Source organism: Uloborus diversus, chromosome 5 (genome assembly GCF_026930045.1).
Source record: "Uloborus diversus isolate 005 chromosome 5, Udiv.v.3.1, whole genome shotgun sequence".
Lineage (NCBI taxonomy): Eukaryota > Metazoa > Arthropoda > Arachnida > Araneae > Uloboridae > Uloborus > Uloborus diversus.
The window spans coordinates 84635342-84648093 of NC_072735.1; the positions used below are offsets into that span (position 1 = coordinate 84635342).

At 34.0% G+C, this 12752-nt stretch overlaps 1 protein-coding gene across 1 annotated transcript in view; it reads left to right on the top strand.

Moving 5' to 3' along the window:
- The first annotated feature begins 1783 nt into the window (after positions 1 to 1783).
- Positions 1784 to 12752, top strand: part of LOC129222993 (uncharacterized) — a 78521-nt gene continuing 67552 nt past the window's right edge. Inside the window, exon 1 of the mRNA XM_054857556.1 lies at positions 1784 to 1913. Within this exon, the coding sequence (XP_054713531.1) occupies positions 1784 to 1913 (130 nt within the window). The remainder of the gene's footprint in view (positions 1914 to 12752) is intronic.

The window sequence follows — 12752 nt, forward strand, 5'->3', positions numbered from 1 at the left end:
ACATAGATATACCAAAATACTTTTTATGAATTTCGATAATATTTTTTTCCTTTGAAAAGAATATAAAAAGATTATTTTTAAATGTATTTTCTTAGAAGAGGATGTTCAGTACAAATAGTTATGGAGCTATTTAAACATTTTGTTGCTTAAGAAATATGGAGTAAGGTTTTTCAAAAGGATTTGATGAATGCACCAATTTGATTACGATTAATTTGTTTTTTTTTATTATGCATTTGATGTGACAGAAAATCTGACTGAAAAAAATGTGTGACAAATCGAGTGAACAGTCAAAAAATATGACATTCAAAATATGATACTTTGGCATGACTTTTCCGAATTTTAAGCGTTTATGATAGGTATAAATATTTATTTACTAAAAAGTATTTTGCAGCTTATTTCGTGATAGGACATGAAAACATGATTTGACGTATTCCGAATGAAAATATGCTTTGAAAAATTCGTCACGAATGCTTTGACAAATTGCATTCCAATATTTGTTGAAAGAAATGTTCGTTTACAAGGACATATACATTTTAACACAATCAAACTAATTTTTAAGTATTGGTTCATAATGTTGTTCTGAGAGAGTTGTTCGATTTGTTCAACCCCCAAACTTTCAAAATATAATATACATGACTTTGTAAACTACTATCTACATAAGATCTACCAGCATTTAAAATTGGAGAACGGTAGGAAGAAAACATTCAGTTTAGGATTACGTCATCAAGTGGCTACCGTCCATATATTTCATCGTACAAGCAGAAGTGGACGAAAAAAAAGGCCAATATATTACTAAATGGATACTTATGATACAAATGCGGATTGAAGGAAATGCCTACAAAAAGGTTAAAATGTTTATTTTCTCTCTCCATTTATTTCATTGCACATACGAATATGGAATGAAAATAATACCAATAGTTTTATGAATGGATGAAGGGTTAGGTTTCTCTGTTCAGCGATCTCAACGTACAAGCAAATATGATACGCAAACAATGCTAATAGTTTACTAAATGGCTGAAATATTGGGTTGTTCTGTCCAAATATCTCATTGCAGTGAGAATAATGCTGATAGTTTACTAAATGGATGAAGTGTTGGGTTTCTCTGTCCACGAATCTTTTTTTTTTCGTACAAACTACAGCGGATTGAAAACAAAAGACAATTGTTTACTACATGGATGAAGTGATACGTTTCGCTGTCCGTCGTGAAAGCGAAAGTGGAACAAAAATAATGCCAATAGTGTACTAAGTGGATGAAGTGTAAGGTTTCTCTGTCCAGATATCTCATCGTGAAAGCAAATGTGGAACAAAAATAATGCCAATAGTGTACTAAATGGTTGAAGTTTAAGGTTTCTCTGTCCAGATATCTCATTGTGAAAGCAAATGTGGAACAAACATAATACCAACAGTGTACTAAATGGATGAGTTTAAGGGCTCTCTGTCCAGATATCTCATCGTGAAAGCAAAAGTGGAACAAAAATAATGCCAATAGTGTACTAAATGGATGAGTTTAAGGTCTCTCTGTCCAGATATCTCATTGTGAAAGCAAATGTGGAACAAAAATAATGCCAATAGTGTACTAAATGGTTGAAGTTTAAGGTTTCTCTGTCCAGGTATAACAGCTTACAAACAAATCTGGAAAAAATAATGCAAATAGTTTAACTAAATGAATGAAGTGTTAGGTTTCTCTGTCCAGGCATATTATTATACAAGCAAATGTGGACCGAAAACAAGGCTGATAGTTTAACTAAATGGATGAAGTGTTAGGTGTCTCTGTGCATTCACCATGAGCACTAGGCCAATCGAGCCCGTCGTTCTCTACAACAGCAACAGCGGCAACTCATCTCTCCCTGCCACCCTGCCGAGTGCTCGCAGTCCTCTGGGAAGGATGCATCTCCCGCATCCACGGCCAACAGGTGAGTGGAACATTCAGTCATCTTTACGAATAATAAAGCTGAAAGTCTGTGTTTGTGGATGTCTTGATGTCTGTTACACGCACGTTCGGCCAATTTTCATGAAATTTGGCAGCAAATTAGTTTGTAGCATGGGGGTGTGCCCCTCGAAGCGATTTTTTGAAAATTAGATTTTGTTCTTCTTCTATTCCGATGTTAAGAACATTTTACCGAGCAAATTATCACAACATGGACGATTAAGTTACCATAACATGGACGAGCAAATTACCATAACGTGGACGAGCAAATTACCATAACATTGGCGAGCAAATTAACATAGCAAATTGGCGAGAAATTCATCATCCATTATTTGTAAATATACACGTGAACAAAATGACCTTTTTATTTTCTACAATTGGCAAAGCGGGGCGGGTACCATTAGTTAAAAAGATAGTGGATTAAAAGTGTCTTTTGATGCTGGGTAACAATGTGCTTTGCCGGCTAATTTTGCCCTACTTCAAGGAGTTGGGTGCGTCAAATAAGACCATGCAAAACAATAAGACTCAATTTTTAAAGTAGTACAAAACAAAAATTTTCTGAGATGGAGAATTCATCGTTTTCAGACAGCCTAACTGATGATAAAGTGATCAACAAGTATTTTATTATCATCAGGCGACAGTGTACGTACAGCACTTTAAGAATACCGGTTTTTATTTTACAGTAAGTTTAGCTTTTTTGGTTCATTATAGTTTACTAGTATGATTTTTTTATTGTTTTTAAAGCCTAATTAATGTAATTGGCTATAATTCAAAATGAAAAATATCGTTGAGCACCGTCATTTTCTCCTGCGATTTAATAACGTAGAAAAGTAGATTAAAGTTCAAAAAGGCCATGTTTGGCCTTATTAGGACGCTGAAGTATTAGGAAGAGGGTTGATTGTGTGCTGCATATGCTGCACATATGTGCACGAACTGTGCACAAGAGTGACCAAAAACAAAAACAGAAAATGACGACTTATCAGTGTCTCAAATGCAAGAATACCCCCCCCCCCCCTCCTAAGAGCAAGGGCACCCCCCCTAAATTTTGCGTAGATGCCCCCTAAAAATGAGAAAGATACGGCTCAAACCCCCCCTCCCAAAAATTTCAATGGGCAGTCTGCGAAATGACCTCCCCCCCTCTCCGGGTGGGCACCTTGTCAAATGTGACGATTGATCCCTCTCCGCTTCGTTCAAATAAATTGCAACTTTTGATAATGTTTTTAAGACTTTTAAATAAGGTTTAATATGTTTTCTGTTTGCAATAAAGATTTTTTCATTTTTTTCCAGCTTGGTATAGTACTAATTTTAGAGTTGACCATATTGAGAACCCATGATCCTAATAATACCTAATCGTTTTTCTTTGTTAAAGCTTCTAAAAAATATATGAAATTTAAATTTTCAAATGAAACTAGTTTAAAAATTTTTTTTTTAAAGAGTCAGCTGATGAAGGTGTAAAAGTTAGAGCCGATAGAATATTAAATGAACGCGATATTACGACAAGAACGTTAACCACCTGGCTGTTCTTAACGAGATATCCCGTCCATTTAACATGTAAAACCACCTTGCAGTTCTTGACGAGATATCTCGTCCATTTAACATTTAATTCTGGGACTGTCCAATGGCGAGGAGGTTGAGGTATCCTTATTTGACACACTTATATTATTCAACTTAGAAAAAAAAAAAAAAAAAAAAAAAAACACCTGAACCTGGAAGGCCCAGGTCTGGACTCTCCGGGGCGAGATTATGCAAGAAGTATTCTACTTTTTTGTTTCACAAGAGCTAAAAAGGAACTGACGCAATTGCACACAGCTCAATGCATCATTCAAGAGTTACTGTTGTTTTTGCAGTTGTTGAACGTGCTTTTCGCATAATGTAATATTGTATGCAATATTAAAAAGGATAGACATATTGTGATGTCGTGGACTACAAAGTTAAAGTTTTTAAACATTTCAAAATGTTATTGTGCTGCCTTAAAATTGCAATATTTTTATTAAAATAATTTATTGTGCTTCCCACTTCTGACGTGACACTAAGTGAACCCAAATATCAGGATGTCTTTGAAATAGTTTGATCGTTCATTTTAATTCGATTCAACAATTATCGCTTCTTAATTATGGATAACTATACACGTTTTACGAGTTTTCCTCCCTTTAACACCAGCAAAAAATGCAGTAAAACTATTAAAATACGTGTGGGGCAGATTAAAATAGAGAAATCGAGACTCAAAGTCACTCTGAATGACTGTACGAAAAAACTATCCTTGAGCAAGAGTTTATGTAACTGAAAAACTGCTAAGTTCTTCATTGCATGCTAAAATGATTGCTAAATTTTCTGGATTCATTCAACGGAGCAAAGCCCGAAACATCGGGCAACCTAAGTAAATTTAAAATTAAAATGAATCAAGAATCGATAAGGAAAAGGTTATGCGTTCCATTCCCATTATGCGGCGTTCTACGTGCCAGCTGCCCTTCGTTTCAACTAATTACTTGATCAGAAGGAACACTAATGATGAGCAACAAGTAGCAACGTTAATTAAACTTTTGCGTGTAAAATATCTCATTGTTGAGCGCTCTTAAAGAGCATTTTATCTTCATTTGGTCATTAAGATTTCCGAGTAAGTCATATATTCGATAAATAATAAATGATACAGACAGAGAACTAATTTGCCACCCAAAATTAAGGTATCAAATGTATATTCAACTATACTATATAGTATATATAATTATATATATATACAGGGTACTCAGTTTTAACCTGCAAGATCTCTATTTTTGCCGTTAGTTCTAGATCCTTAGAATTCCCTTAGTTAGCCCATTCTCCTTTAGTTACTCCTTAAAATTATATGTGTACAGAGAGTGTGGTTTTTCAAATTGTTCGTGATTTTGCTATGTGTTTTGCTTATCACGGCATAACATTTGTATTTATGTTTTGAATAGCAATGAAAAATAAAAATACTTCGTTTTTTTACTTTGACAACCTGTCATTCCTCTGAAAGGGCGATAATTTCCAATCTCATCTTCTGTACACATGGTCCCCTTAAAACTTTAAACTGGAATATTTTCTTGAATTTTGGTTGCACAAATGTCAAGTTTTTTGTGCCAGTAATAGCTTTCAATGGAGATTGTTTCTCTAAGCATGAGTTCGAAGACCTAGGGCCTGTATAAAAAGTTAAATTTTGCATTTATTTGACACATTTTTATTTTTGCTTCAAACTTTCAATATCTGAACTCAGCATGTGATTTTGAACATTTTTGCAATTGGAAGTATGCATCAAGGACTAACGGTTGCGAAAATAGAGACATTGCAGGTTAAAACGGAACACCCTGTATATACAGGATGTTGCAAAACCAATGGGAAGGGTAAAGACCTCGCCAACACAAACCATTTTCACAATGGAATGTAGGGTTCGAAAGCAAAAGGTGGGCCACGAGAGGGTGCTTACTTCGCAAAAATGGTGAATACAATACAAAAGAAACCAAGAAAAACAATATGACTAAAAAGAAACTTTTGCAACAGTCAGACGTTTTGGAAAATCAGTTGTCTGTAAGGTCTGGACTCGCAAGAGATAGAAAGAGTAACCATTCCTCACGCTGGACACGCCATACCGTCCGATGGTGGAACCCTTTCTCCCAAGCTATTGTTTGCGTGCTTCGTTCAGGCTGGTTATCCACTTCCTCCAGGATTGCCTCAACTCGATATGTCATTCTCCTGGTCCATGGTCGACCTGTATCTTGTCTTTCACAGAGAAATGAACCTGTCTCCGAGATTTGTATGTTTGTAAACTTTAAAATAGTCCCCGATTGGGTAGCGCCCTGTTCGGCAAACGCATATGGTAAAGACTTATCGCTTCTCTAGCGTTGCCATTTGCATTCTTAAATGGAGAGCCTATCTGCATCCTCTGAATTATAATAGTGTCTCAACTCTGGAAAGGGATAGCGGACGAATGATGTGGAAGATGGATTATTCATCTACTTCAGAGAAAGCGCCCTCTCGCGGCCAGGGCCAGATTAACCTCTGAAAATAGGGTAAGTTCAGCCTCATTTTGAGGCCCTCCTCTTTTGTTAGAGGAAATTCTTCTAAACATTCTGTGCAAATTGATACAGAACTGACTAAGACTAAGTGGCCCAGCAGAATTCAGATTTAAGTTTATTCAATCTTACCAACCAACAGAAATTTTGTTTATTACATACGATGCACTTGAATTCTCAGCAAAATTGGTTAGCAACATGTTGAATCATATTTGACACTTTACAAAGGAAATTAAATCTCATAAAAGTACATTGTAACAGAATTTAATTTAATCCCACATTTGAAAATATAGTTGTGGCCACATTTGATCAAATGTGTCTTTATTTTCCATAATTATTTAATTCTTTCAAATATTTATGTTTATCAAGTACTGTCGGCCCCGCTCAATCGGGTAACGGAGAAACGAATACCCCGCTTATACGAATAAAATATCCCGAAACTGAATATTTCCCTTGCCGTAGGCGTAATGTTAAAAATCCCCGCTTACTCTTATTTAATTAAAATCTGAGCGTATGTATCTATGTGTGTACCTATGTATCTATGTCCACGTTTCTCCTCCCGAACGAGTGAACTGACCATCGAACCAGGTATCGATGGATTCGTAATCTTCCCGTCTTTATGCTTGACTATTTAACATAATCCTCCGGTAATAATTAGCGGAGATATTAATTAAAAACTATTAATTTTGACACTTAGATTCCGACATAAAATCCCTATTTTTCGAAGACTTTCCTCCATTTAAATTATTATTTAGTGCTTCAACTTACTTTTCTGCAAATAAATTTTAATGTTTTTATTAAAATTTATAGCGTCTTGTCTCGAATATGAGCAAATAAAATTCTGGGTTTTGTTTTAAAGGTTTCTCCTGTAATCGGGGGATTTTTAAAATGTTTACTTTTTGGTTATTTTTCCGAAATCTGTCACAAAATTTTTCAGATTTGTTTTTTTTTTTTTTTTTTGTTCAAGCCTGATTGTTGAACACGCGTCACTTGACATAACTATTATTTTCGAGGTGGACTGTGCAAAGCCGGCGACGCAGCTAGTCAAATAATATTTCTTGGAACCAACAGTATTTGTTTAAGTGGTGCCAACAGTACTAATTTTAGAAATCTCTTTAAAAAACACAATAAAAAGAAAAACTAGAACAGTTAGGAACAATTTTAGCCATCTTTGTGCCCCCTAAACATTCTGAGGGGAAGCTCAAGCTTCCCGAGCCTTTTGGGTAATCAAGCCCTGCTCCCGGTTCACCGCAAGTATCCCGATCCCACATTGTATTGTGAAAGTTGTTTGTTTCGGCAAGGTCTATCACCTCTTATAGTATGGATCATTAATTTTGCAACACCCTGAATATATATGGAGATTTTTTCCCTAAATATAAGTTAGGGGACTTGGGGGCAGTATAAAAAGTTAAATTTTCTATCTTTTGACTCATTTTTATTTTTGCTTCAAACATTCAATATCTTAACTCTGCATCTGATTTTGAACATTTTTGCAATTGGAAGTACACACCTAGGACAAACGGTTGCTAAAATAAAGGTCTTGCAGGTTAAAACGGAACACCTTGTATATTTATGCATTATACAGTCTTCGTCTATGATGAACACCTCCATAATCTGAACACTTTTGTTCGGTCCCATGAGTGTTCAGAAAAGAGAGAGTCCACTGTATTAAAAACCGAGTAACAAGTCTTTATTTTATAAAACTTTCTGCATTTCATATTGGTCCCTAAAATTACGAGTGTTTTCGGGAAAACTGGTAAAAAATGTCCGATTTTTTTAAACAGAAAATGAACATGGAGGTATAGTGTAATTTATATTTCGTGATATCAGCTGTGTGTGCTTGGGGGGTGGGAGGAGAGAGATATTAAAGAGCGGCAGGGAGGGGGGGGGGTTAAAAGCTATAAAACAAAATTATATAAAGTAAACTCCCGATTATTGGCGGTCGAATTATCTGCGGGTCTTTTCACAATTTTAAAGAAAAAAAAATAATGATTGCGTTATTGTTTGCTTTTAGATTTTACATATATTTTTTATGTTCACTGTTAGTAGATGCAATGTAGAAAATATTTTTAGTAATAACTTAAATGTATGTGTGAATGTCATTAATAATTTTTAGCGACTGCATAATCTAAGTATCGGCTTTTACCCTTTATTCGTATTATCCGCGGTTTTGGCTTATCCGCAATTACCGTACTTGCGGATAAGCGATAACGTATTCCACAAATGATCGGGAGTTTACTGTCCAAACAAAATATAAATGATTTAATTACATGTTTAGTTTGAATTTAAAAACATTAAAACAAAATGAAATCTTTCTGTCATACTTAGAAACATAAGAATAGCTCAACATCCAGTTAAAAAGTTGCAAGCACTAGTAACTGAAACAAGTTACAAAAACACTTATTATGAAAAAAATTATTGTCTATTTTTATGTTATTTAACGCAATAAAAATTATTTTATTACCTTTTCTATACTAAAAAAGACTGCTTCATGAAAAAGAATTTCCCCAACTAACTTATAACTAATCTTCAAATGCACCACTTGACTTACAGACGAGAAATGCTATATTATCTATAATAAATAAGCTTAATTATTGTTTAGCCTATCTATTTTTGCTAGAGCATTAGAAATAAATTAACGCGAGATCTCCCGCGTCGGACACGGGCAAAGACGTTAAGTGGTTTAGTTAACTTTTCTTAATTTCTCTAATTTTGAGAAGCAATTAATTGTTCGTCTTTCCTTTCATATGCTTACTTTAGAGATACGACATCAAAGGCAACACATCGTTGTTTCAACCAGAGAGTCGGGAGGAAAATGAAACTCCGACTACTGGAAATGAAACTCCGACTCCTGGATTTTGAAACGTTCGACTCAAGCTCTTTTTATTTATTTATTTTATATTATTTTTTCAACCCTCCCCCTCATGGGAGGGGGTGGAAAACCCCCTAAACAGAGATTGAAATATTAATTCCGCTTTATGAAATATTCGCGTTGTATTTTATTTTAAACCTAAGATGCATACAACGTTAGAAATTTCATTTGAAAACCAAATTTTATAATAGTTACGATTTTAAGAGTGAGATTACTTAAAATCCCATTTTTTTAAAAAATGAAATGGATTAATTTTCTCCTTCAATGTTTAACAAATAGAAATTGATCAAATCGGTCGCTTTCATTTTTTTGAAAGCTGTGACTTGAGAGAAAAAAAGTGTTTTTGCTAAGTCAAAAACCCTCTCTTGAGAGAGGCGATACGCCCTGGGTGACACCCATCTGGAGGGTGGTAGCCCAAGTTAATTTCAGAGTTTATAGTTTATAAAAAATGTAAATACTTTAATTCCAAAAAAATATCAATAATAAATCTTAAATTATATTTCATCTATGAAACGTCAACGAAAGTAGGACCCTATATTGCGGTGAGAGGCCGGATACATGTATGTTTGGAGCAATTTTACACAAAATGCGGCGGTGTACAGCTTTGTACGAATAGCTTTTACAATGCCTATATTTCTTCTTTGATGATTTTTTTATTTTAACTGTATTTGCTGCTTTAGAATTAACGTTAATTTGAAGACTTTAAGATTAACTGCAATTATTGAGCGTTGTAACTTGTAACCAAGAAATCATATACTTATTTTATTTCATACTTTTTAGTGAGAACTTAGCTTATAGCTATATTCTTTAGATATAAAAAGCAGGTATATTTTATCAGATCAGTGCATTCGGACCAACACTTATATATATTATATTTTTTATTTGAAAGAGATTATTAAGAACATGTGAGGCAACAAAACCGTTTGTTGACTACAGAAAGTTCGATAAACAATCAAGCCAGCTGGTTTCCAATGACAGTTCCTTTCTTCTCAGTAGGCCTTTATACATGTAATCGATCCAACTGATAGTCAATTTTTGAAAAAAATGCAAGGAGGGTCAGGGAAAATGAAAGAAAAATAATAAGCCTGGAGTCGGAGTCGGCATGTTTTCTAACGACTCCGATTCCTTTTGCCTAAAACTAGTTCGACTCTGACTCCACAGCCCTGTTTTAACAAAAACATAGATACTGCATCCTTAGTTTATTCGTTTGAATAAATAAGTTGAAAAATATTCTTATTCATGGTATGTTGGGATTTTGAAACGTTTATACACAAGATGAGAAGTTCACTATAGGAAAATAGTTCTTAATGGGCTTCTGGAAAAACATATTAGGGAATAAGTTTTTTATTTCACTTGCTTTTATTCAACTCAAAAAACATGTTTACTTGAACGAAAAAAGCTAATTGGGACAGATTTCAATCTCAAAGAAACTAATTTAGTTTTTTTTGAAAAAAAAAAAAAAAATGCTGTGTAGCAAAAAGAAATCTATTGGTTAATGATATTGTCATTAAATAAATGCTTATGGCACTAGAATAGTTCATAAGAAATTTTGATGATACATGATAGTGGGAGGAAACATTTTTAGGCTAAAAAAAGTTATATCTGCTCGGTTTGTTGCGCTTTTATTACTTTGTTAGCTCTGAACATTGTTTCTTTTGCTATTGAATGTTTCAGAAGAAAGGTAATTATTATTATTATTATTATTTTTTTCGATTTCTTTTAAAAGTGGCTTTCATATTTCAGGTATCAGGTAGTATTTAATTATTAGAATAATATCTATGAATTTTGAAAGATGTAGATATTTTTTTAGAATTTTGTTCGAACTTAAAATGTTCGTATTTTAATTTCTTATCACAACATTAAATAGTATGACACCTAAATGAAGAGTTTAACACCAAAACCAGCTCAAACCATGATCTTTCAAAACTATGTTTTTTCTTTTTCATAATTTGATACTTCTTTGTATGTGGTACCACAAAAGCGATTTGGAAGGAATCCCTTTCAATCAGGTCGGAAATCACCGGCAAAAATCGTTTTACTTCGTATACAGGTCGATACATGCTTTTACCATATCGCTACTGTAAATTGTTAAATAATATTGTAATTACGAGCAGCACCAATAATATTGTTGCAATGAGTTGTTTTTATTGCCTCACCTTTTTGATTGGACAGGTTAGTACACAGCAAAAAAGTGAGGAGTTTCATGAATTTAATCGGAAATTGAATGCAAAGTTAAAGAAAAAGAAGGCAAATTTATTTCAAATCTCCTTTAAAATCCTCCTAAACCATTAGGGTTGAAAATGTGCCTTCGTTTATCGCAAAAAGTTGTGCTGATAGGCTAATTTATCCTCATCTAATCTTGCTTGGCCTTTTTTAAGTACGAACGCATTCCCTAATGCTTGAAAACATACAAAAGTTATTCCTATTTTAAAAACGTGCAACAAAAATGATTGCAAAAATTATTACCCAATCGCAATTTTGAACCTTTTTTCAAAAAATTTCAAAATTATTTGATATAAAAAGCTTTTTTACCAAGTACACAGTTTCACCTTCTCAGCGTGGCTTTTTCCCAAACGTTCTCCGAGTACCAATATGTTTTGTTTAACTAATATAAAAGCTTCCTCGCTGAAAATGATAGCTAGTAACTTAATATTATTTACACTGATTTTATGAAAGCGTTGGGATGTGGTTGACTTCGGTCTTCTTTTAAGGAAATTGAACAAGGGTTTGCTTCTACATTTATCTTATTGACTGTTTTTTTTTTCACATTTAAATTGTCGGATGTTGTATATTTATTTCTATAGCGCTATTTTTGATGATTTCACTTAAGCTTCTGGCGCGCCACGAGTCTGCTATTTTTAAATAAATAAATGAATGAATAAATAAATAAATAAAGCAGCTCAATACAAATTAGTTCTATTTCAATAATGGGACAATACTGCAAACTTAAGAAACAAAGTCATGATGAAGTCGTACACCAAAAGCTTTTTAAACGAAAAAAAAATCTATTGAAAAAATTAAGTGTGTGGGCAGGGTGAAATGTTTTTTTTTTGTTTCCCCAGTAGAATATTTAAAATTGAATTGCACTGGTTTTGATTCTTCACGCTTTACACATAATTAAAGTATAAATAGTTGGAACTTGCACCATCTTAGTTCTAAATTCAGCAGCTAGTCTTTAATTTAAACCTTTTAATCACTGGTATTTGAATATTCATTAAATGTCCCACGTTGTAATCTGTTTAAGTATCCATTGATAAAGCCACGCTGCACTTATTCACCTGTTGAAGGACCCTAAAGATTTCAGAACGTCCGCTGCTCTTTGATCAAAACGGTGGTTGAATGATAAATTGGGATTTAATATCCGGGAGTGTTTATCCGTCACACTCCAAAACTCATTTCCGGTTCACGCTGGATGTCCCGGATGTCCGCTGGGCAATCGATTAAAAAAAAAAAGATCTCTTCTTCAGTTCTGTTCCTTGCGACCTCGGCAGATGAAAAATGAGCGAAAGTGATAAGCATAGTTAGGAAGAATATTTACCCGCATTCCGAAGATTAGCTATAGTGTTTGTGTCTTGAACAACTTCTCGTTGATGTTTATTTTGAGCTTCTGAATGCTGTAAAAACAATGTTTATTTTTGTTTCTAATATTTCGAGTTATAAATATAGTTAGGTTCTAGTAACAAGACGTTTGGGTTTGGAAGAGATTATTTTTTGCCTAGGGAGAAATCGAGGAAGACTTCTTACATTGACGCAAGGTCAATAACTATAACATGAGGTATTGGCGAGACAAACTTTCAATTCTCTGTTTCACCCCTATTTCAAGAAGGGGAACTGTTTTACTGTTTCGTCCATGGGAGTTCAGGTTATAAGTAAGAGTTAGACAATGGACCTTTATTTATTGAAGACGCACATAGTGCTGTAAAAG